We start from the raw sequence: 26640 nt of genomic DNA on the forward strand, positions 1-26640 counted from the left end.
CACACTAGAACAGTTGTTGATACACCTGCCTGATGTTTACAAAGAGGGAGCAGAAATGATCATACAGGAGGGGAAGTTAATTTCTAATGCATCCATCAAATGCGCACTGGATGCGGCAGACACGGCAGCTAGGGCCATTAACACTAGTGTAATGTTGAGACGTCACGCATGGCTCCGCATCTCTGGGTTTGAACCAGAGATTCAAACAACTTTGCTCAACCAGCCAGTTAACCCAGACTTCCTTTTTGGTCCCGAGGTAGACACCACCCTCGAAAAAATTAAAAAGGACACTGAGACAGCAAAATCCATGGGGGCTCTGCAGTCACAGCAGTTCGGGGCAGTTCCTTTCGTCGCTCCGGTAATAGGGGAGCCTCTAGAGGACAGGCTTTACAGCAAGCCCAGTACAGCAAAGGGAGCACGCAATCCACCTATACAAAGAATACCAGGGGTGGATACCGTGGAAACAGCGCCAAGGGCAGAGGACGTGGTAATAACAATGCCAGATCCTCCGCTCCCAACAAACAGTGACGCCTTGTCACTGCCCCCGACCATTTAACACCTGTCGGGGGAAGACTCCAGCAGTTCCTGCCAGTCTGGGAAGGCATTACCACGGACAGGTGGGTGAGACAACTTATCCAATACGGCTATTGTCTAGAACTAACCTCCACCCCCCCAACCTACCCCCAAGGCCCCGTCGTATGTCCGCAGAGCACATGCACTTATTGCAGCAAGACGTACTCTCCATGCTGCAAAAAGGGGCAATAGAGCTCGTGCCTGCAGAAGAACGAGGTACAGGAGTGTACTCTCTCTACTTCTTAATCCCAAAAAAGGATGGTTCCCTGCGGCCCATTCTAGACCTCAGACCCCCTCAACCAATACATACTGTCAGAACACTTTCATATGTTAACCTTACAGCAGGTCCTGCCGTTGCTCAGTCAGGGCGACTTCCTAGCAACACTAGACCTCAATGATGCATATTTCCACATTCCCATTCACCCAAGTCACAAGAAATATCTCAGATTCACCATCAACAATCAGCATTACCAATTCAAGGTCCTGCCTTTCGGGGTCACCACTGCCCCCAGAGTGTTCACCAAGTGCTTAGCGACTGTGGCTGCGCACCTTCGGAGACAACACATTCATGTCTATCCCTACCTGGACGACTGGCTTGTTCAAGCAAAGTCAGCCCAGCAGTGTGCCAGCCACATGTCACGTACAATTCACCTCCTACACAGTCTAGGATTCTCACTAAACTACCAAAAGTCGCACCTTCAGCCCGCTCATGTGCAACAGTACCTAGGGGCAACAATAAACACTCTAACGGCAACAGCGCAGCCAAACTCTGCCAGAGTCAACAGCATGCAGCTGCTCATTCAGAAATTCAGGCCCCAACAATCGCTCCCAGCGCAAGTATTCATGCAGCTGATCGGTATGATGGCCTCCTGCACATTCATAGTCCCGCACGCGAGGCTGCACATGCGTCCCCTTCAAGAATGCTTAGCACGACAGTGGAACCAGGCTCATGGCCATCTAAAAGACCTAGTGTTGGTGACCGGTCGTGCATACAACTCTCTGCATTGGTGGAATCCACAAAACCTTTCCAGGGGACGACCGTTCCAAGAGCCTGTCCCACAAATAGTGCTAACGACGGACGCATCTCTCCAGGGTTGGGGAGCGCATGTCCTCCATTACACTGTGCAGGGACTATGGACGGCGCAGCAGCAAAAGATGCATATCAATCTTTTGGAGCTCATGGCCATCTTCATGACACTGAAAGCGTTCAAGTTGCACCTGTGCAACAAGGACGTGTTGATTCGGACGGACAACATGACTGCCATGTATTACATCCAGAAACAGGGAGGCACACACTCCCCGCAGCTATCTCACCTAGCCCAGAGCATGTGGAAGTGGACCATTCACAGGAACATGTTCCTCATGGCGGAACATCTCCCGGGCAAAGACAACCAGATGGCGGACCTGCTCAGCAGGCACAGTCATCAGATGCACGAGTGGGAGATTCACCCCTCAGTGCTCCAACCATATTTCCAGCAGTGGGGTCATCCAGAGATCGACCTCTTCACCACAGAGGAGAACACAAAATGCCAAAGCTTCGCCGCCAGGTTCCCACACCCGCAGTCTCAGGGCAATGCGATATGGATGAACTGGTCCGGCAGATTTGCGTACGCTTTTCCCCCAGCCCCACTCATACCGCTGGTGGCGCGCAAACTGCGGCAGCACTCCATGACGCTCATCCTGGTTGCTCCAACGTGGGCACGACAGGCTTGGTACACCACGTTCCTGGAACTTTCAGTGGTGCCTCACCAACGGCTGCTCCTCACGCCCAGCCTCCTCACTCAGAGCCATGGAGACATTCAGCACCCAGATCCGCAACAGTTGAGCCTAGCGATTTAGCTCCTGAGGTCATAGAGTTTGGCTACCTCAACTTGCCCCCTGAGTGTATGAACATCATCAAGGAGGCTAGGTGACCTACAACTAGGGCGTGCTATGCAGCCAAATGGAAGCGTTTTGTCATCTACTGTTCCAACAATAACATTAATCCGCTAGATGCGTCCACGCAAAACAGCATATGCTACTTGCTGCATCTATATCAATGCAATCTAGCGTATAGTTCCATTAGGATACATTTGGCTGCCATGGCCGCTTATCTTCAGAACAGGCAGCATCTTTCCCTCTTCAAAGTGCCTGCCATTAAAGCCTTCTTAGAAGGCCTTAAAAGAGTGATCCCTCCCAGACACCCTCCTTCGCCTGTCTGGAATCTAAACATCGTTCTCACCAGGCTCATGGGGCCCCCCTTTGAGCCTCTTCATTCTTGTGAGATACAGTTTCTTACATGGAAAGTGGCTTTTCTGATAGCCATCACATCGCTACGAAGAGTCAGTGAGCTTCAAGCCCTGACAATTCAAGAGCCCTTCCTACAAATTCATGCTAATAGGGTAGTGCTGCGCACCAACCCCAAGTTCATGCCTAAGGTGATCTCGCAGTTCCACATTAATCAAACCATAGAACTGCCAGTTTTCTTTCCAAACCCAGATTCAGTGGCAGACGACCGGGCACTGCACACCTTAGATGTCAAAAGAGCTCTCCTGTATTACATCGACAGGACAAAAGACTTTAGAAAGACTAAACAACTGTTTGTTGCCTTCTCTCCCCAACACAAAGGCAACCCTATTTCCAAATCGGGTATAGCCAGATGGATTGTTAAATGCATACAGGTCTGTTATCAAAAGGCTAAACGCACTTTAACAGTTCCCCCAAGAGCGCATTCCACATGCAAGCTAGGGGCATCCATGGCTATCCTAGGTACCATTCCTCTAGAGGACATATATAGAGCAGCCACATGGACCACCATACATACATTTACCGAACACTACTGCGTAGATGTACACTCCAAACAGCAAGCTGCTGTAGGACAGGCTGTTCTCAGAACTCTCTTTCAGACTGCTGCAGCTGGCACGGGCAACCGCCGCTAAGGAGGTAACTGCTATTTATTCTATGCACAGATATGAATTCAGCAGCCCACATGCCTCGAACTGAATATGCTACTTACCAGTATGCATCTATTCTTGGCATGTAGGGCTGCTGACATTCATATCGCCCGCCCTCCTCCCCGGTGCCTGTCGCAGCTGTAGCACTCAGAATCATTTTCAGGCATGGTCATCACTTTCAGTATTACACTCCATCCTCGCCACAATGGCAAAAAACAATCTGGGGATAGAGAGGATGCCCATGCGCACTGTAGTCCAGGGGAGGAGCCACCTATCTCGTGATACTTCGAAGACTCTTCCAGGACAACAATGTGCAATCATCCGGACCCAACACTAGGCGGCGATCTATGCAAAGATATGAATGTCAGCAGCCCTACATGCCAAGAACAGATGCATACTGGTAAGTAGCATATTCCATATACGTCTTTGTCTTGGGTATATATATCATGATTTATCTATGAAGAATGTGCATACTAGGTTTTCCTTGCCCTAGTATTGGGGGGTTGCCCCCCGGTCTCTGCTCTCTCTCTCATATGGGAAAGAGCATTCTGTGTGTCCCCGGCTTGCCGGTTTCCCTTCGACGTTTGTACCTCTGGGTTCGGTTGGTTGCATACCTGGTGATGCGCCTGCCTCGCCTTGCAGCCACATGCGTGCTGTTGGTAATCCCATTCCTTGGGATTTTGTTTAGCTGTGGTGTGGTAATCAGAGTACCCTCTTGTCTCCTGTGTGTATCCTATCTTTCACATACCGGTCTCTCCTGGTAGTCTTGACTTGAGTCACTCTGGCCGGATGGTGAAGGTCTGGACTCTTAGACTGAAGATTAAGTGTTCAGTATATCTCTGCATGGTGATATCTGTTCCCTCATATTTCTTTTTTTGGCATGCTCTGTGGTGAATGTACAGTGGTATGCTCTACCGATGGAATACTATTTTGTCCCTTTTCTGGGACTCTGTCTCTGGCGGATCCATGGGATCCGGTGCTCAGTTTACCATCTTCTTGCAGAAGTGTCTGTGTCTCTTTTTGACCCTGTCTAGATGAGGGAGTGTTCGTACCGTCCTCTGACTGAATGTGGTGCCTTTGCCTCCCCTTATTCATGCTCCCTTACAGGGCTTCATAGGTCTGGTGTCAGCTGCTCTGGCACTGCTGTTCCCAATGTGCTTAGTCACTGTTATTAACGGATACGTTCTTTTGGTTCTGTGCTTTTCAATGCTGCTCCTCCTGGGTTCCTCCAGCGTGGAGATTCTGACGTTTTCTAACCTCTCTCTGCCCTAGTCTGTTTCCCCCCATTTGCTTGGGGGCTCCTTGTATATGCTACAATCGTTTGGGTTGGGATTCTATTTGATTATTCTACAGTTCATAGGTCACTGTAGGTGGTGTGGTGAACGTTCTACATGGTTGTTCACGCCTGGTCACTTGCTGTGACTCCTGTTGTTCCAGTCTTGTGGTCCTTTGCAATTCTATCCTGTGGTTACAGTCTGTTTTTCATACAGCTCCATCCTGTAGTTGCGAAATGTACTTCGTCATGCCATTTATTTCCACTGCTGTTGTCTTTTAGGGGGGGCACAGCCTTTCACTTGGATGGGACTTTTGATGGGGCGAGCGCTCCTTTCGCCCACTTCAGACCTTACAGGTCTTGAGTACTTCTTCAACATGGTGTTGTTTATCATATATGGCTCCATTGACTTCACTTCCGTGGACGATGTCAGGACGGAGCAGAGGGACACCGCCCCCAGCGTGCAGAGGTACTGCTGGGGAAAAGGTTTTCCGGATCCAGTCTGACTCCTGGGGATATTCTAAGTTAAGGAATCTGCGGCTAGACTGTGTCTCTACCAGATACATGGTTACCGAAGGTAAGTAACTCATTCGTTATTCTGAAATGTCTCTACTGATTGACTACTGATGTTTCTTTCTCATAATTATCATGGTTGATATGAGTTTGCTTGCTCTCTTTTGAGACACAGTTTGCATCATTTTCTTAGTTTCTTTGCCTTCATAAGGAATAATAGTTCTAACTAGGATTCGTAAGCAAGGGATGGTATTGTGATACGCCTGAAGAAAAGAAGCAGCATGAACATGAAAAATGGACTATATTTAGATTACCTTAACCTGATTGGTTGCTGATGTTGTGCTATCCAAAGAACTTTTGAAAATGTTCTTTCTTTGTTAACCACATGGCTGCTGGGCGTTTCCCCCCCCTGTGCTGGAAAATGCCATTTTAGTGGCACCATGACGAGCTCAGCTCGTCATCAGCACACAACACCCGTGGGTGATGACGAGCTGAGCTCGTCATCAGCATCGAAAGGGTTAATAACAAATCTGATGTTAAAATGGCTGCTGTTTGAAAATTGTAACAAGCGAAGTAAAGATTAAATGCATAATCGCCTCGGAGTCCTTAATATAATTGAAGCTTTCAGTTACGATAGCTAGGATATTTTTCATTCTCTCTGGTAATCACAAAGTCTAGATTCTTTCCATCCTACCAGTGAGACAACACATAAGTATTGTAACTTTGATGAGGGGAGCTACAAAAATCATACTCTTATAATCTTGTGCAGTGTGAGCATTTCCAGGCACAGATACAGTGGTGTTTTACCCAGTGATTAAAAAGGGACTATGACCTCATAATTTTTTTTCAGCCAAAAGTCATTACAGTTGACTTAATTTTGTTTCACTCTCACATGATTTGTTAATTCCTAGACTATTTAATACCAGCTCAAGGGAATGGGACTGTCAATGCGCTAATTGCAGCTAGTGCAGTTTTCACTTCTCAATAACCCCTTCACAATATTTGCGATGGCTTAAATGGACGAATACAGAATTCAGGTATTGAGTTTCCAAGGCCAGAAAATGTTTAACCTAGTTAAACTTTCATCTAATCTATGACTGCACTGTTAATGATAGGAGAATAAATAAATAGCACTGGGCTAAATCTAGAACATCAGAGTTCCTTGCATGTTGAGTCAATTATAAATAGAAAATGGTAGTGATTAGTTGACTACGGTAGAACATAACCCAGGAAAAACACATAATTGTAGCAAAAATGGCTATTTTCATTTCAAATAAGGCACCTACACAGCAGTGTCACATTCTGAAATCGCATTTGCTGAAATAATGGTGACTACAAATGCAAACATTAACTTGGCAGCCTGACCACTGCTTTATTGACACCCACTCAGATTCTGAGTCATTGGGTCTGTGACCTCATTGAGAGTGATTCATAATAACACAGTTGCGTTTTGTTCTTCATGCAGAAGTCAGTTTTTTTGTTTTATTATGGCAGATCCTAAAAGACACCTCCCTACAGAAAGTGAAGCGGAATCAGAGCTGTCTTGAACCTTGCTTACGGCAGCTTGTGTCATCTCTTGAGTCCTTTGTGGTAAGTTGAGCTTCAGTCTCATTCTGCATGTTTTTGTGAGTATCTTTTGAAATGTTTTGATTTTTATGGTGTGCACATAACTTGGATGAAATTTTGTATTTCCTTTTTCTCTTTTTTTTTTTTACACCAGCACACTCTTGCTTTTATTTAAAATAAATACTTGATTTTGTACACATGCTGCTTTATTTCTTCTGAAGTTTTCACAGTTACTGCAAAAACAACACTATAGTGATCCTTTTCTGCAGTGCAGTTACAGGAATGTTTCTCTGATGTATGACACTTGTTGGCTGATACTCAATTAACACATGTATGGTAGCCATGCAGCACTGATCTATCACTGAGCATGGGACCACATGATTCTTCATTCACTCTGGCCCATCCCTAGGCTCAAATCTACATTATAGTATCAATTTTTTATTCCTGTTTTTCACAATATAATCCTCCACCGTCAAGGGAGATTTTTTGTAAAGACCACGCGTTTCATAATGTGCATTACAGACTGACACTCATTTATTGCTTTCGCAGAAAGCATTCTTGACTAACTACAGCCCCTTAGCAATCCTACTAACTCCAGCAAATCCCCTGGAACTGGTGATGCTTGATCAATTGCTAAACCACAGAGACAAGTGGAAGCTACTAGAGCCAGTGTATTTTGAATTCACATCTCGTCACAGCCCCCACCTGCAATAGTACATTTGATGATAGTACATTTGATGATGATCTGAACTTTGTGGAAGCTATCCTGCTCCTCTGGACCTGTTTATAAGTCTTCGTTGTCCTCCTATACAGTTAGACTGGCTGTCAGACCCTGTTCAGGGGCCACGCGAAAATGAACAGCTACTTAAGAGTTGGGATTGTTTGCCTCTGATTTGCCTGGGGACATGCTACTATGTCTCTGTAAACCTGGCCATTGAGCGCTTTGAAACGAAATCACAAAGTGGCGCGGTGGGTCCCACTTTTACACCACACACCTGGCAGAGAGCAAATGTGGATCAAGTTTCTCAAATGTTGAACCAGCTTGAGGAGGTTCTTTCAAGTGTCCTTTCTAGGCTATTCTCCATACACAGCATTTGTGTAGAATGAGGCTTCTCACAGTAGGGTCATCTCCATCTGGTATCATCCCCAATAGACAGAGGTTTGAGGTTTCTGCACCTAGCTGTCATCAGTCCAAATGAAGGATTAAGCAGAGAAAGACAAAAAGCCAGGCCTCACTTAACAACTTTATCACCTTTCACAATAGAGTCTTCAGGCCCACCCCTTAACTCTGCCATCCACCAAATGACAGTGTTCAAGAGGACGTATCTGCAGCTCCTTGCTAATAAAAGGCCTAAATTATTTTTTATTTGATTTATTATTACGTTTTTTATTGATACACAACAGTTAAGATATCTGCCGTGTGTGTTACAGGATTGTGCCAGTTGAAACATTATAATTTTGCCAAAGATAAATACCACTCGGTTGTCACAGTCCTAGAACGACGTTATCAGTAGCAGTTTATAAAACAATAACAAACTGATTCTATGGACCATTCTTATTCTTCTTCCCTTAACTTTCATCCAACGAGTGTATTGCTAGTACTTTTGGTGCATTACCTGTTTTTTATATTCAGGTCTAGCTCTAGTAAAGTTCATTCTTCAGCCACCCTCTCCTCCAGTGTCTCCACCAATAGGAATCGGCTGAGAGGGGTCCATATGCGTTTAGGACAGGATGCTTTAAGGAACATCACTGCATATATTTAGAATTATCATTACATTAAATTGAGTCAAACATCCACATCCTACATGTTGGCATTTTGTGACTTCCCCAGTGGCAGGAAACCTCACATTTAGGTAACAGCAGTGCTAGGACAACAACTCTTCTATTTGAATGAGGGATTGGCTTCACCCATCCTAGCAATTCGATCAGAGGTGTATCGTTACCTGACATATCTGTCATCTTTGACAAGGCCTCCTACACCACACTTCCAGAATCCCCTCACCCTTGGGTAGTACATCCCAAGGTGCAGAAATCCCTCCTCTCCAGCTTGACATCTTACGCACAGAGAGTCCTGCCTAATGTCCCACTTCCATAACACAAACGAAGTGTAGTATCGAAAGTGTATGAGACATAGCCTACTGTTCGGGGCAAACTTTCCAGTTGGGTAGCAACAATATTCGTATATCTCCTCTGTTAATCGAACTCCTACGTCAGCATTCCATTTATCCCTGGATTGTACTGTATGTATTGTGGCCACTATTTGGAATGATGTGTAGAGATGGTAATATTCTTTTTGCTGATTTCTCTGCAATACAAATATCTTAAATGTAGGGGGCTCCTGTGGTAAGACAGGGGATATCTGCTTGCTTGCCAAGCTGAGATGAAAATATAAACAAATCTCTAACGACAATTGTGTCTTCCATTTTATAGTCGTGATAGCTAAACAGCCCTTCAGTATAGAGATCACCCCATTTTCAAATCTGATCCTCTACACATGGACTAACCTAGTCTTTAGTGTCTGAAAAAGATGTATTTCATTTATTAAAGCACTTTTATCAAATCACTTGGTCTTGTTTCCATTAACTTGAGCTGCGGCCTGGAGTGCCAATCTGCTATTAGGTTCTGAGAGCCCGCTATGTATTTTGGTTTCAAAGAGATTTCCCTGTTCAGGCACAAGTGCCAGATTTCTTTGGCCACATCTGCCAGGATTCTAGACTGAGATCCCCAAGGCTGGTGTGTGGTGGACGTCTGAGGTAACATCAGTTTTTAAGAGAATGCACTTTCCTTCTGTAGCTACGTCTCCACAATGGGATACATAGTACAAACGGCTGGCATCTGACTCTATTTTCAGGTTTGGAGGAATACCGATAATCATCCTTCCGTTCTAGGCCCCCATGTGACCCAATCACCATTGGAACTCCGACATATCCTTGATAGTAAGATGCATCTTTGAATACTTGAGAGAGCGGGAATATCTCTGAATAACTTTGTAATGTATTAAACCAGGAAATATGACCTGGATCGAAGACCAAAGCAGGCCAACAACTTTGGCAATGTGTCTCAAACAAATCGATTCCCTTAATGCCATCCTAATGAGACTTTTCCTTTGGTTTTAGCTTCATTATAGTGCCTACATGGTGAATGACAAATTTCATCAAAATATTGCTCTTTTGGGGAATCCGTTCATACTTGTCCTCCTTGATGGCAATAGCTAATCTCTGGATCAGGTTCACTGCCATATCCTGTAAACCCAGCTGTTGTGAGCAGTGATCCCTCATAAAATATCTTTCAGTTGCACTTTCAGCTTCAACTCCAGAGCCCTTGTCATGTCCTTTAGGTTAGTCCCATCATGTACATACCGATTACATACATCGTATGCCATCCACACGACATAACGGTCTTACACAGGTGACATTTTACCTAGTAGCTTACTTCTGTCTCTCCAACATCAGGCCCCTGGAATCATATCTTAATCCCTGTACCTGACATGCATAAACATGTCCCCAGGCATGGTAGATTTATTCTGTACACTGGTCACCACTTTTTTCATCCATGGCCAACAGCCAGCTGTACATGATCATATTTGTTTAGAAAAGGATTAGCAGGGGATTAGCGAATGTTTTCAAAACATATCGATTCTAGAAAAGCCCCAGAGTGACCACTTTAGTATAAAAGACACTCCCCCTTACACAGACAGAGGAGAATTCCTTCCGAGCTGGACCAATACTCTGCCAACTGATCCTTCGACAGCCGAGACCTGGCATCCCTTGTGGGGTGCCAACCTTGACGCAGAGACGGGGTCCTTCATTCAGAACCATCAGGTGAGGTGTTAGCACTTCCCCGGGGAATTCTTGGCTCCCAGAGGTTCCATTAGGACGAATCTTAGCACTTACACATATATGCTTCACTTACATGTCTAGGCTAGGCACGCTTAGGTAGGCTACGTATCATAGGAGTACACCAATGCTATTGTTTTATGTAAAATGCTTTTATTCATCTTATTAGCACTGTGGTAGAAATGTATCTACTTTTTACGATATTGGTACTAGCGATTACATTTGTCTGCTCCTGTCTTTTGATTATCGCAGCTAACATGTTTCATACTAGACTGACGCTTGACTAATAAATAATTATTTAAACCGTTACAATTGTCATTCCATGTATTCTGAGAAAAGTAAGCTAGAGTGACTAAGCGAAAGATACTGTATTGTTTCCACGATACCTGAGGAATCAGGGATGTCATGTTCAGTGGTTGTCAGAAACTACACACATCACTGTAGATAGAGGGGGATGGTAGTGGCACTGTAGAGCCATCCGGCTCTACAGTGCGACTACCATCATGGCTGACAGAATGAGTCCGCCATGGTGTAATGGCTGACTCATCCTATGGGGGTGTCCAGAGTCTGTCTGCCCACCAAGCCCTCAGTTTAGGTCATCCACAATGCACAGGACCTGGGGGGGTCCTAGAAACTACATGATACTCTGAAAAACTCCATCACCAGCCTCAGAAGCTTGTTAAAATATCAAAGGCTGAAGGCAGCACGAATGGGAGAGCTGCATACTCACAGACCTCTTTATACCTTAGGAAACTGATAGTGTGGAGAAAAATGGGTACATATCATTTTAGTGCGGGGGGAAAATGGGTACTTGTCCTTCAAATCAAGGCATGCCATTCTGTCTCTTTGTCCCAGGATGTTCATTATTACTGGTTGATGGTTCATTTTATTTTTCTGTACATGAAGAAGAGCGCTCAGAAATCCTCTTGGTTTTAATTATCATCTCTCTTCACCTTGGCATTCAAGGACCCCATTCTTCTGTGAACCTCTACTCTTTTTTGAGGGGGGGAATACATTTTTTATTTTATTCAACTGAACAATCAGCACAAAAGATTGCCTACATGGCACATTAATTAAATTGGATCTCAAGCCATTACTGATATGATCGTTAACAGCAAGGCCACCTCCCCTCCCCATCCCTTGATCAATATAAAACTGGGTATGCCAGTGGTAACTGTCGTCATGATTATATGGTTGCATCCTGAACCAGGGAACAGTTTCTGATAAGTGGAAGGAGTAATTTTTTTAAGTGGTATGAGCTCGGGCCCCTACATTGGAGTCTCCTGTGCCGTGTGTCTGATGGACTGTTGCGTGCCATCTCCCACTTCCAACCCAAGGTGTTTTCTCCAGGGGTCCCAGATCTTGTGAAATGTTTTGGGGCACCCTCTGCTACGATATGTGACCTGTTAGGCTGCCATGTAAATGTCCATTCCTCTTGCCGAATCCTGGATGGTCGGTTTGTTGGCCACCCCCCATCTCCTGGCAATTTCCCTCTTAGCCACCACCAACCCCAAAGAGGCAAAAGTCAACTGTGTTCTGGTTATGTCCACCTCGCTAGGGATCCCTAGAATTAGGAAGTTGCGTTCCATCTGCAGTGTTACCCCTAGGACTGTTCCTAATAGTCCAGTCACCTGCGTCCAGTATGATAGGAGTGTGGGACACGTCCAGATCGTATGGTAGAAATCACTTTTAGTGGCGGTGCACATCAGGCGAAGTGACGACTCTGCCCTTCCGATTCTATGCAGTCTATCCCTATCATGGTACGTTCGCTGCAGTATTTAAAGTTGGATGAGTCAAAGTCTTGCCTATTTGGCCACCTCCCTGGGGTGCATTAATGCCGCCTCCCAATCAATATCCTCCATGGACTCCACATCCTTCTCCCACCTTGTTTGGACGCCTAGCAGCCCATCAGGGATATAGTTGTTAATGGTTTAATATGTGAGGGTTAACCGCTTTACCAATCCGCTCCTCCTGCAGGAGTCTGCCTTCCAAGTGAGCGTATTCCAGAAGTTACTCACTAGGGATGTTTCCCGCCATCCACGCATGTCGCAATTGTGCGTAGTTGAGTAATTGGGAGTTGTTCATGTTGTATTTTTGCTTGAATTTCTCCCATGTTTTAAGCTCCCCTTTTTCAGTAATGTCCCCTATCGTGGAGATCTTGAGAAGGTCCCAGGTCTCAAACCCTCTGAGCTTTTGTATCTGATAGAGACATCTAGCTGCAGATTTATTAACTTAGAACATCTCCCCAGGCGTCAGACTGGATTCGGAAAATCTTTTTTACCCAGCAATACCTATGCACGCCGGCAGGCGGCGTTGCACGGCTCCATCCTGACGTCGTCCACGGAAGTGACATCAATGGAGCCATATATGCCCCTCCCGGCGTGCTGACGTGAGTTTTTTTTTTCCAGCATCCTAACGTGGATCCTGGAAAGCGATACCTCTGGCCTGTTTTTCTTACCTTCAGGCCTTCTTTTCACCTTTTTGAGTCAAGGAACAGTGTGTTCAATGCCTGCGGTCTTTAAGTCGTGCCGGTCTACTCGCGACAGATGTCAGCGATTCATGAAATCTGTATGTGGTGCTTGGGTGAGCACCACGACTCCGTACAGTGCGATGCTTGTCGCCATCTGCAGCCAAAATCCCTTCAGGAATGCTGCAAGAAGATGCTGTCTGCCAAGATGTCGAGAACGGACCGCTCGCCAGCGGCGACGTCCAGCAGGGCCGGTCCTCAGAGGAGGACGTTCCTGTTCGGGGCAGGTCCCGGGACTGTTGGCGCCATTCGCCTACCTCGGGTAAGCACAAACGGAAGTCGGGGGAGTCGTCAGCTTCGTGTCAACATCATTTCGGGGCCTGCGGATCCGGGTCTTTGCCGGACTCAGACCTCCAGGCGTCAGACCCTGCATATCCCCCGTTTCCGGGTGCTGAGGAGACTCCGCCTCAGTTAGAGGGCCCTGCAGTCCTTTCTTGCTTTGCCCCCACTCCATGGCGCGCCTTTGGGCCCCACAGTGGGGGCAGGGACTCAGGTTGGGACTCCGTCGGCGGGTTTACCTCGGCACCGACCGAGTCCCCTGACTCCTACTCCGGAGTCGCCGCAACATCGGTACACGGCCCGAAGGGGTATCCCACGCGTCTAGCCTTTCCTCAGCGCTGTCGCACAGCCTTCCGAGGCTCCCTGCGGCATCGCTGGAGGTGGCTGCGGTGCGGTGCAGGACACCGCTTCGGCACACTCTCTCCCTGCAGGTTTCCACCTCTGGGTATGTTGAGTCGTCGCCAGTCCGACACTGGTCGGTCACAGCCGTTCTGGAGGTTGCCGCCACTGGCTTGACTCAGCTGGCTGAGGCCTTTTCGGAGGTCGACGGGGCAGGCCTCACTTTGCCAGTCGAGGCCTTTTCGGAGGTCGACGACGCCGGGACGACGTCGCCTTGACGCATTCAACACCGGTACCATCTCTGGCTTTATTGGTGTAAGGTGTGGTCCCATTGGATTCCCCACCCCTGAGTAATTTCAACCCTCTCCGGAGCGGGCGCCAGTGGGGCATTGGCCTACTCATCCTTTTGCTGAGCCTCTGTTACGTGACCGGATTAGCTTGCGTCTGTCACCTACTGATGACTTGCTGTCACCGCCTCGCGGGGCCACGGAGGCTAGTGGGGCGTTTATCAGGGCTATTTGCAGAACTGTAGGCATTTTGAGGATGCAGCCGCCCTCAGTCTCTAGGCCTTCAGAGCCATTGCTGGATCTTCTCCACCAGGGCGTGGGGACATGGAGCCATTGTTGCCATTTGCAGAGTTATTATTTGACATCCTCCTCGGGGCGTGGGCGAGGCCCTTTTCGGGAGACACTGTGGATCGTGCTATGGCACATGGCCATCGCCCAGCTCCTGATGACCCCGCCTGTTTGACCCTTCATCCTGTGGCTGGTGGATTTGTGATTCAGGCAGCTCTCTCGACTACTCCTGCTCTGTTGCATCCTCCCACTCGGGAATCTCAGTGGTTGGAGTCATGTGGGTGAGATGTGTTTGCCTCAGCCAGCGCGGGACTCAAGTCCCTAAACACGTTGTGTGTTTGCTCGGGCTACATTTGCCATTTGGGACTCTGTTGAGCAGCTCCTCCCTTTCTTACCGGAGAACTCTTGTGCGGATCTGGCCCGCATAATCCATGATGGCCATGATATGGTGCAATTTTCGATTCGGTCTGCCATGGACACCACTGACTACGTGGGTCAGATTATGGCCAGGTCGGTTGTCATGCGCCGCTGTGGTTACGCAATGGCGTTTTCCCAGAGCATGTTCAGGAGCGGCTTAGAGATCTACCATTTGATGGGGTCACTCTTTTTGACGCCAATGCTGATTCGGCGGTCAGGCGCCTCCTGTCTATGTTTGCTTGTCTTTCAAGGTTTTAATCCTTATGGAGGATTTTTGGTTTTGTGACGGTGCCGTCACTTTCTTCGCTGTTACCTGTTTTGGGTTACAGCTGTTCTAAGCTGTGTGGCTGTTAAGCCGTGTTATTTCCTTATTTTGGTACAGCAGGTTTAGCTGTGTATACCTTTCTTTTGAGCCTCTGCCCACAAGCTTGTCTCAAGAGGAACCCTTCTTCTTTAGGGTTGTTCCTTACCCTATGTGGGATATTTGTTGGCAGTTATATTGCTACTCTTCCTTACCCGGGAAGTTTTGCCGCAAGTTGACTCTTTCCACTGTTGTAGGATGCCTCCTGTGTTGAGGTCCATCGGGTTGGTCTCTCTCCGGGGATTACAATGGGTCGTCTACGGTTGGTCTGTAGTACATCCACGCCTCAGTAGGGGTGTCCTTCCCTGCTGTTTGGTTGGGGTCTATATTGCCTGTCTACAGGTGGACATGCACCCCTGTGAGGCAGGTCCCTCTGTTCCGGAACAGTCTCTGCTGTATTCTGTGAATAGTCGCCGTATTGGTGTACACAGGTTGTGCTCTACATTCTTTCTTGTGGCTCAAGCACTGTCTAGTTCTTGCCTATGGCGAGGGGAGTTCCCGCTGGCTCAGTCTCGGCTTTGTGTTGCCTCCTACCCCACTTCCCTAGCGGAGTCTCCTGACCTTTGCTTTGGGCAGGACAGGGGTTCCGTTTTTCCGGTCCTGCCCTGTGCATATTTCTTACTTCTTCAAAGGGTGGCACTTTTCTATAACTTTCTGCCACCAAATCTGTGCTCCACCCCAGCTGTTTCTCCGGGTGTGGGTTCTTACTCACATTTGTAGCACTGGTGTTGTGCTCCCCACCAGCTATTTTTATGGGGGTGAGCTCTTACTCCCATTTCTGGCACAGTTGCTTTTTTAGGTAGCATTACTGTGCATGTCTTCTTGGCATTCTCCTTGTTGGTAGACTGTGTCGGTCTATGGTGATGTGTGCTTCTGGCGATGGGCTTCTGTCTGTGCCTTTTCTCAATCTCTTAATGACAGTCTTGTGGTCTAGGTTCCCGCTTGCATTCTGGGACTGTTCTACCGTACACCGGTACAGTGGTACCATTTGATCAACTCCCCTGTTTAGGGTTTGATCCCTTCACGTATGTGTGGCAACATTGCTGTCTCTGTGTGTATATGTCGTAGGTTCTGCACGCCATGGGGGTGCTCGCATACTAGGTTCTTTTTGCTGTAGTATCTGGCCTTCTTGCTTACTCTCTCCTTCGGGATAGAGTCCCCTATGCGTTCTAGGCTTGCAGGTTGTCTCCTCATGGTGGTACCTTTTAGTACATTTGGCTGCATGCCACCTACTGAGCATTTGCTCCATGGTGACTCTTTTGTCTCTGTTGGCACCAGTCTCTGGGTTCAGCCCTGCCACTGTTGTTGCATGTCCTAAGGGGTACACATTTGATGTGTGTTTTTTCTTACACGCATGGGCCTTGTGTTGCGGCTCCAGTTCATGGCCGGACAGTCTTCAGACTGTCCCCTGTATCGTTTTGGCATCTGCTATGGTGTATGTTTAGGCGGTATGCTCTACCGTTGTCATGTTCCTTACGGAGTTTTCTGGGTCTTATGTCAGTTGCCCTGACATTACGGTTCCCACCCTGTTTCATCAAGCCTTTTGACAAATATATTCTCCTGGAACTTGGTGGTTGTTTCGCAGACCCTACTCCTATGGCTTTGATATTTATTTTAAGTTAAGGAATCTGCGGCTAGATGTCTCTATCAGATGGAAGAGTTACTTACCTTCTGTAACGATATATCTGGTAGAGACACAGTCTAGCCACACTTTCCTTAACCCCCGCCCATCCCCCCGCTCTGCGAAAGCCTTTTCATATGGTGTTTTTCCATCTAGCCCCACTTTTTCTGGTGGCCGTGGTCTTTCGGAGGTGTGCTCTCGCACCTCACACTGGGGTACGGTGTGTTGTTCTGCGTGGGGCCCTTCGACCTCCCCTCCATCCTAGTGTTTGTTTGGTGGCGTGTTCTCGCACCTTCCATTTGGCGCAGGGGGTATTCGGTTTTCGAGCCCTTTCGCTTTCCACTCCATCCACGTTTTTAGGTAGTTCAGGTCTGTACTTTTCACTGCCTTCTCATGTTCCTCCACCTGTGTTCCTCATGCGCGGAGTTATTCTGTTTTTAATTTCCATCCACCATCCACGCCTGTACCTTTTTCTATGGCAGTCGGTTATGTTAGGTTCTCTTTGTTGTTCCACTCCTTCAATCTCTGGAGGGTGTGTGTAGTGATCTTTCTGGTGGTCGTTCACTTCTAGTCACTTGACTTGCAACATGTTGCTTCAATATGGTGGTTCTTTTAATTTCCCTCCTGTGGTGACAAGCTGTGTCTGGCTTGTCCTATCTTTTGTGCCGCAGCCGTTACTCCCTCGAGGTGGGGCACGTCCTGGCAATTTGTTGAGCCCTTGCTTGCAGCAAGTGCTCTGTGAGCTACCTTTAGTCTCTTCGGTTACTGGGTGCTTTTTCAACTTCCTATTGTTTCTCTTTTTTATGTTACTTATCGTTTTTATTTCAACGATTTTGCTCTTTTTTTAACACACACTGTTCCTATGCTATCACAATTTTTGCATGGCTCCGCTGAAAAGTGTCCTGTAGAAAACTGACGTCAGCACGCCGGGAGAGGCATTGCAGCCTCCCGGCGTGCAGAGGTATTGCTGGGGAAAAAAGATTTTCCACCTGGGGGAGATATTCTAAGTTCAGGAAGCTGCGGCTAGACTGTGTCTATACCAGATATATCATTACTGAAGGTAAGTACACTTCCAATTCTCTAAACCAAGTCCCTTCCCAGAGTGGTGTGGTCTGCATAATCAGTTTCATCCAGCCCAAGGTCTTGCTAGCCCTCTTCAATGCCAACAAGGTCACTTGAGTAGATGCGAGCTGCCCTTCCCCCCATGAAGAAAAAGTAGATGTAGATGGTGTTGCATAGCATCTCTCTCTCTCTCTCTCTCTCGACGATATGCGGGATGGTCTCTGTGTTTGTGTGTCCATTCATTTATGGGAATCAGGTGGGATGCCCAATAGTAAGCCTCTATATCAGGGAGTGCGATCCCTCCATTGTAGGGGTTGCGCTGCAGCGTCTGAAGTGCAATTCTGGGGTGTCCGTCCCGCCATATCAGTGATCTAATTATGTTATCGATTTCTGTAAATAAGGCCCTGGGTCGGGTATGGTACGAGTTCTGGAGGGCATACAAGAGTTGAGGCAGGGTGTTCATTTTAAAATGCCCTGCTCGACCAAGCATGGTGAGAGGGAGATCTTTCCATTTGTCTGTCGGCCATAAAATTGCTCAGGATCATGCCCAAATTCTCCCTCTCCCTACACACCTCTGCGTGCGGCGTGACAAAAATACCTAGATATTTGAAGCCCCTCATTGCACTCACAGTTCCCCGGGCAGAGGGCAGTCTAGTTGTATGTTAGTCGGGCAGGACAGTATAGATTTATTTCAGTTGATTTTGTACCCCGAGAGTCGTCTGTAGTCCGTGATCAAGTCGAAAAGGGCCGGTATGGTTGTTTTTGGGTGCGTGATGTACATCAGAATGTCATCAGCATAGAGCGTGATTTTCTGCTCTTCTGTGTCCGTGGATGTGATATGGATTCACCGAATCAAGGGGTGTATCCTAATGGAACAGGCCAGCGACTCTAGAGTAAGCGCAAAGAGGAGAGGTGACAGGGGGCAGTCCTGTCTTGTACCTCTCTTGATCGGGAAGGGTGCCGAGCACCGACCACTGACACGAATTGCAGCCATTGGTTGTTTATATAGGAGTGCCACCTAGCTTCGCAATTTTGGTCCAAGTCCAAATTTAGTCAGGGTAGCGTTGAGGAACTGCCAGTTGACCACGTTGAATGCTTTCTCTGCATCCAATGATAAAAACACCGGTGGGCTTGTCCCTTTTACCATCTACATAAGCCAATTATGTGTACATCTAAGGTTCTGGCGGATAGATCTGCCTGACATCAATCCAGACTGGCCTTCATGGGTCAGACCCTTAGTCACCCCCAGGAAGCGAGTCGCTAGAATCGTGGACAAGATGTTAACTTCCGAGTTCAGCAAAGAAATGGGTCTATTGGACCCACATTGATCACATGGCTTGCCCTCCTTGTATATGACCACAATAGTAGCCACCTGCAGGACCGGGGAGAGAATCCCCTCCTTTTGGGCATCAATGTGAACTTGTATTCTTGATCTGAAAAGGTCAGTGGTCTGTCACCATTCATTTCTCTTTGGGACCCTAACATTCTGTGTGAAAATGAGAAGCACCAAGGCATCGCCTGTCACTCTGCAATATTGGACAAGCACCCACTGTCTCAGTCACCAATAGCAAAACACTTGGAAACAAAAACGTTTTTTTGATGGAGGCATGGGCTCGGTGCATAAACATAATGCATGACTAACTTCCGCAATTTCTTGCAGAAAAAATCCTGGAACAAGCCGCCACCCTATGCAATAGGGACTGTCTCTGCAGTCACAAATTCTTTTAGCTTGGGATCCATATTGTTCAGTAAAGCTCACCTTTCTCTCAACACTGCATAGCTGTCATTCTCTAATAGTTTTATATCATGTTATGCACAGCCTACGGATTGAGGCTTCCTGTTTCCTAGAAACTCCTCAGTCATGTCTAGCATTTTAGTGGTTCAGAAACATCCAGAAATGTGTCCGGACTTGATTTTCAGGGCATATAAATACACTTCTTAGGGTCTTTTACAAATTTGGAAAAAGAAGGATGCCATATTCACACCAGTCTTGGGTGTGAGTGTTACTTTGCCCTAAAGTTATGGGTAGAGCACTCTGCCCTAAGGCATCCTGGACCTCTTTTGCCAGAGTTTTAGGTAGCCTCCTGACAGACTCTCCCCTTCACTGCTGGGTGTTCCACCTATGCAGTGCAGATATTGCGTTTTCTGGCATATCCCCAGCGGCATGGCTTTGTGGGAGGAGGCTGAGAGCCTGATAGGTTCAGCATTACCCAAAGATGCAAACGGTCTCTGAGATGATATATCCTCCATGTGCGGGCAAAACAATGAGTTAAGTCAGTGGTCCTCCTCTGCTGCATCACGTTCAGGCTAAAATCAACCAATGACTGCCAGCCTCACTGAGTGTCCGTAGTGCTGTCTATGCATAAAGCACAATCACTGCAGTTGGAGCAGTGCTGCGGTCCTGCACACTTTGCCTGGTAACATTGTTAAAGGCTGGTGCCTATACCAGTGTGTTTATAATTCTCCAAAATGTAACCCTCAGATATTTACATGAACTCTCAATCAAAATATAAAAGACATTCCCAAACAAAAGACTTAAGGCATTACACATAGATACTTAAGTGGATAAAAGAAATGTGCCTTACGTGGCTGCTAAGCAGAGAAGAAAGAAGTGGGTGCTCTTTTTCGCTCCTTTGGTTAATGCATTCTCGACTTTGATGGGTCATCTTTTTTCTTCAGTCTTTACGTTTCCTGGTATATGGTAGATAACGTTGGTTCAGTATTAAGGTTTGCAATGGCTGCTAATCTTACAAATGTCACAGAAGCTATAAAGCGCTCACCTTGGTGCAACAACATCAGTTTCCTTTTTTCTGCCCCTTTGACGTGGATCTGGAGCTCACCTTTTCTGAGATTTTTCACATGGTGTCCTCAAAAAAAAATAAAACAAAAGTGAAGTGCTAGGGATATCTCTCTGGAGCTCTAAGGCATCTGAAAGAGACTACTAGCCGCAGATTCCTTAACGTAGAATTATCCCAGGCGTGAGACTGGGTCCAGAAACTTTTTGTTACAGCATCCCTGCGCGCCAGGGGGACTGCATCATGCGACTCCGCCCAGGCGTTGTCCGCGTACGTGACGTCAGCGAGGTCACATAAGTCCCACCCCAGCACTCCTACGTTAGTTTGTTCCTTTACCGTGTGCAACGCGGATCCAGATCATGCTCAGGCATGTTCAGGCCTTTCCCTTTCACTTATTGCGTGTGTGTGGGAACAGTGTGCGAATGCCTTCGGGTTTTAAGACATGCTCATCTTATGCATGCCAGATGTCGGTGATGGGTCTTCACCCCATCTGCATGTGGTGTTTGGGAGAACACCACGACTCCACTGAGGCGTGCCAGCAGATGAAACTGAAGTCCCGGCGTGAGCGCCGGATGAAACTTCTCTCAGCTCGGTTGTCCAGGTCGGCATCGTCACCACGCCCGGCTCATGCAGAGGGTTTTCGGGAACCTCCGTCTTCGACATCGTCCTTCTCCCAGACCTTACCGTATGAGCGTTGCTCACCTGTCTGTAAGTGTCGCAGTTTGTCCCCGAGGGCTGGTTCCCGACATGTTGTGGGCGCGAGCTCTCCGCGGGTGATGCGGCCTGCGTGCCGCCACCCTATCCACCGTTTTCCGGTGTGGGAGCGACTAGAGCCCAGATGGATACATATGCGGCGGCTTTGCAGGCCTCGCTGGCTTCTCCTCCTCCACCTCCTCCTTCCCCTGCTGGGACGTCAGCGGATCCCTAGCAGTGTGCAGGGCCCTCTGCGGTGTTTGCCGGTGGCTCCAGCGCCGACTGGTGCGGATCCAGGTTTGGAGGATGTGGTGCCGTTGGGGTGCGTCCCTTCAGGGGTCCCTCCTTTGGACCACGGCGCCTCTCCTTCACTGCAAACTCCCGCGGGAGTCCGTGTGGTGTCGCGGGAGGTTGCCGGGACTCGGGTCGCACCCCCGAGTCCCACTCGGTCCTCAGGACAGGCAGTGGCCTCGTCCGAGGTGACGCCGCTTCGGCGCCAGCAGTTGCTGGCCCTGGCGCCGCAGCAGGGGCTGGTGGAGGGCCCTTCTTGTCCAGTCACGGGTCGAGGTTGGCGGGGGACCCCTCATCCTACCCCGGGTCCCTCTCGCCCCTCCACGCAGACAGCTGCCTCGTCGGAGGTCGGGTCGATGCCTGTCCGGCGCCGTTCCCTCGCCGCCCAGGCTCTGGCCCAGCCCCGGTCTCCTGCGCCGAGTGCTGTGGCGCAGGTCATTCCGGCGTCTCCCCTGGTGTTGGACAACGATGTCCTGCCTCAGATTGCAGACTGTACGGCGCCAGGCTGACATTGGCCCGTTGACTCGTCCTCGGACGCCTCTTCTCCAGAGGTTCAACGCTTGCTGGTGTCATCCTCGCCGGAGACGGGCCGACGCGTCTTGGCTTTTTCCCCGATGTCCTTAGCTTGAGGCTCCATGCGTTGGATGGCCGGACGCTGGCAGCGTTTATTCTTTGCTCTGCTCTAGACTTCTCAGAGGTGCTTGGTCATGCCATGGCTTCTTTGGTTGCACTTCGTGGCCATGCATGGCTTTGGGCCAGTGTGTTCCCGGAGAACGTTTGGGAACGGCTGTTGGACCTTCCTTTCGATGGTGCTCTTTTGTTCCACTCGGGGACTCGGCCATTCAGAGGTTCTTGGCGGGGCTTCGGCTTCCTCCTCCTCCTCAGTGACCTCTGTGTTTTCAGTGACCTGTGAGTTGCTCTGGTTTTTGGGAGCTGTTCTTCAGTTGGGGCAGTTGTGTGCTTCATGTGCATTCGAGTACTCCTTGTTGGGACTGTGCTTCTGTTGGCTGCTGGCCGGCCCCTCTTGACTGTGTGTTTTTTGCTTTGGATTTCTACACCATGCTGGCCCTGAGACTAGGCCTTCTGTTTTTTGCTCTTTGGCTGCTTGTCAGGCCTTCTGCCGGTTTTTCCGCAGGTCTTTTTTGTTGTCCTCTGCTGCGAAAGTTTTTTCCTAAGATGTTCCCATGTCTTGGGACGTAACATGCCCTATGTTGGGTAGTGTTAGCTGTTATATAACCCTGTCGTGCTCTGGGGAGCTGTGGTCGCCTTCGAGCCTCTGCTCTCCATGGCGTTACGGTATGTTGCAGATGCAATCCTCTTACTGATGGCTTGGAATGGCTTGAGTTGCGCCCCGGTGTGTCCTTCTCCGGGGTCCCTGCGCTGTTCGTCTGGTCTGGCCTGCTGTCTGCGGCCTGGCGTCATGGCTCTGTCTGGTTCCACTTCATTTTGGGCTGTGTGTGCGGACTCCTCCCTGGAGCGTGTCCAGACCCTTCTTCCCCTTCCTGCTCTCTGTCTCCGGCTGGCGTCTGGCTTGCCCTGAGTCCATCGTTCCATGGTGTTCTCTGCATCTGGCTGTGCTTGCCAGTGCCGGCCTACTGTCTTTCTGCACCTTTGTGCCTTCTTGGCGCTTCAGTTGGACGGTCGTTCTTGCCTTGTCCGCTTATTCCAGTGGGCCCTGCATTCAGTTCTACATCTCCTCCTTGGGGGATGAGATGGTTCTTGTTTTCCTTGTCCCTCTTTCGGGCGCAGTCTGTCCCTGCGGAGCGTTGGATGGTTCTTCCTGGGTGACCTCGGGCTCCCCTGTCTGCTTCTGCCTGTTTATTGCTAGCGGCGATGTTCTGTCTTGCCTTTTGCCTTCTGTTTGTGATAAGCTTGGCTGCTCTCTTTACTGGGTGTGTTCCCGGTGGTGGGCTTGCCTTTACTCTTCCTCTTCTCCTTGGAGTCTCTAGTTTGCTCTTCTCCCTTGGTGCTCCTCTTCATTGTCTTGGCCTTGGGTGGAGGCTCTGTTGCCTTGTATGGGCGTGGGGTGCTTTGGCCTCTTTTTGCCTTGCCCTTGTTTCTTCTGCTGAGTGAGGACGGGCTACCTCTTTTCATGTCCTCTTGCATCCCCTCTGGGGGCGGTGGGTTTGTACGTGTAGGGGTTCCCCTTGCCTGGGGGGGACAGGTCTCTTGTGTAAATGTAAATGTGTATGTGGGGCTATCTGTTCTGTCCAGGCAGGTGGGGTCCTTTTGCAGACCCTTCCCCCTCTGGGTATGGCTAAGGTATACCTATTCTACGTTAAGGAATCTGCGGCTAGTAGTCTCTGTCAGATGTACGAGTTACTTACCTTCGGTAACGATGTATCTGGTAGAGACGATTCTAGCCGCAGATTCCCTCACGGCCCGCCCTTCCTCCCTGTTCTGCCAGGGCTTTTGGCTTGGTCTTCTGCACTCGCCTCCCTGTAGATGGCTGTGTCTTCTATGAGTGCATTCTTTCCCTCTTTCTGACAGGACGTTCGTCCTGTTTAATTGTTCTTCTCCTCTGCATTTTGGTACAGTAGCGGATAGGTTTATAAGTGCTTTTGTACCCTTATGCTCTGGTTGCTCCAGGTTGGGGCCTACTCCCCCCTCCAACCCCTCTCCTGCTTTTCATACTAGGGGTTCTAGTACTCTCCTATCCTTGAGGTTGGGGTCTTTTGGTTGTGCCTCTGCCCCTTTGTTCCTTATGGGGGTTGTCACACTCTGTGATGGGGCTGTCTTGGAGTTTTGTTGTTCCTTGTTTGTCCTGGACTGGTTTCCCTTCATTGTTTTTGCTTGGGGTTGTAGTCCTGCTACATGTTATCAGGACATTTTACATATGTTCTTTGTCTCCAGGGAGGGCTAGCTCCATACTGACAATATTGCTGCTCAGGGCTGGGCTCTGTTCATTATTCTTTTCCCTGCCTTTGGGGACTACAGTGCCTGGCACTGCTCTTTATGGTGTTGTTCCTCACCATTCCTTTATCCAATTTTTCTGCTCTTTCGCACACTGTTCCTATACTCTCACAGTTTTGTCTGATGGCTCCCTGTTGTAGCACGTAAAAGTTCTCAGAAGAAACCTGACGTAGGCGCACCGGGGTGGGACTTATGTGACCTCGCTGACGTCACGTACGCGGACAACACCTGGGCGGAGTCGCGTGATGCCGTCCCCACAGCGCGCAGGGATGCTGTGGCAAAATGTTTATAGATCCAGTCTCACGCCTGGGGATAATTCTACGTTAAGGAATCTGCGGCTAGAATCGTCTCTACCAGATACATCGTTACCGAAGGTAAGTAACTCATACTTCAAGTTATGCAGAAACGGCAAGGTACAAATGTCTATCATCGACAGTCACTCAATCTGTCTCTGGTGCTTGAGGTCTGTAGGAAGGTGGCTACCTGACTATGGTTACCCCAGATTTTTTGCCTTGTGTTTAGCTGGTTTTCGACTTATTTGGCCTGGTTCCCTGCTAATCAGGGCCCCAGGCTATCTGCTCTCTCTGTAAAATGGATTCCATGTACACTAGGTGCATAACTAAATTGGCGTGGGTCACCTTATCAGCCCCTGTACAGAGCACTATAGGTGCCCAGGGCATAGGTGCATCCAAGGCCTACCAGGGGCTGCAGCATATCTTTTGCCACCCCTGGCTGGCTATCCAAAATTGACACAACTGGCTGATCACTCAGCTGGGGCAAGGTGGTGTAATCACCCCTTGCTTAGATATAGAATGCCTATATCTAAACCTAACTGGACACATATATACCTATAAGTCACTCCTATGGCAGGCCTTAACAATCCTGGAGGCAGAGTGCTTGGTTTTATGTGAGATGGTACTCTAGCATGAGCAGAGCCTGTCTGCAGCTGTCGGGACCAATTCCCTTAGCTGTTCCGGGATATTGCCATACCATATACTATTAAGTGCATTATAATCCTCGCGGTTATATGTTAACCTTGGTTTGGCTTTATCAAAACATGTCGTGTAAGGTGTCATACGATTTGGAATACAATCCCCTCGACAGTCCTGTCGATGGGGATAGCATTCCACCCCTCTAGAGGGAGACAACATGTTACTTTGCTAAAATGGATGCTTCTGCCACAGACACGGGTCTGACCTCCTGCTGCTGACCGAAACTCAGCTAAGGATGCCTGGACAAAGGGTTTCCTGTCACAGGGAGGTGTCACACCACCCCAGACAGGAGATAGTGGATTGTAGCAGGGAGGTTTGAAAGAAACCAGACAGTGCCTGGGGAGCACAAGGCTTCCCCTTGCATAATCCGGTCAAACCGGTCTGGGGCACACCAGCCCCAGTCCCAGTGCGACTCTGGACAAAGGGAAAGGGGTGTAACCACCCCCTTCCTGGGTCCCACCCATAGGAGGGACCTAGCAGGTAATCCAGCCCACCAGATTGGTATAAGAGTGGGAGTAATGCTGTGAGAAGTTGGCCTGATATATGATGTTTCCAATTCTGGAACCACCTTGTATAAGTCCAAACAATCCCCTTATGGTGTCTGGTTGTAAGTCAACCTTATAGACAAGCTATCTTAACGGTAGCATAGACTAAGCAGCCTTTAAGGCTAAACTCAAGAGGTCTTGTTAAGCGAGCTGTTTTACCAATCACAATCCTGTAATATCAAATGAAAGGACACCACACAAGTATGTATTATAAAAATATATGTGTTTATTTTTAAAATAATCCCCAGTACTCTTTATGAGCAAAGGGGCACAAGCGTTAAATCAAAAGCACAGTATAACATATGAAAGTTGCACAATATGGATCCTGACTGAAACTTATGAAACGAAACTTTGGACCCTTCGACATCCTACTCGACGTAGAAGACTGAAGAATCTCCCTTGTGGTCAAGGAGTGACCACCCTGTGCAAACAGGCACCATCCTGCACCTCGACGTTTGCTTTGTTGCAGTTCCAGCCGGAACTCGAGCGATAGAGACCGACAAGACCAAGCGAGCCTGCCTTCTAACAGCCCGATC

The 26640-nt window shown here is 48.5% G+C and overlaps 1 protein-coding gene across 2 annotated transcripts in view; it reads left to right on the forward strand.

The window, feature by feature from the left end:
• The window catches only part of WDR59 (WD repeat domain 59), a 1027519-nt gene that overhangs the window by 509716 nt on the left and 491163 nt on the right, over positions 1–26640 (forward strand). For both annotated transcript variants that reach the window (XM_086945225.1, XM_086945226.1), the window contains exon 15: positions 6787–6882. In XM_086945225.1, the coding sequence (XP_086801351.1) occupies positions 6787–6882 (96 nt within the window). The remainder of the gene's footprint in view (positions 1–6786; positions 6883–26640) is intronic.

Source organism: Lissotriton vulgaris, chromosome 12 (assembly GCF_964263255.1).
Source record: "Lissotriton vulgaris chromosome 12, aLisVul1.2, whole genome shotgun sequence".
Lineage (NCBI taxonomy): Eukaryota > Metazoa > Chordata > Amphibia > Caudata > Salamandridae > Lissotriton > Lissotriton vulgaris.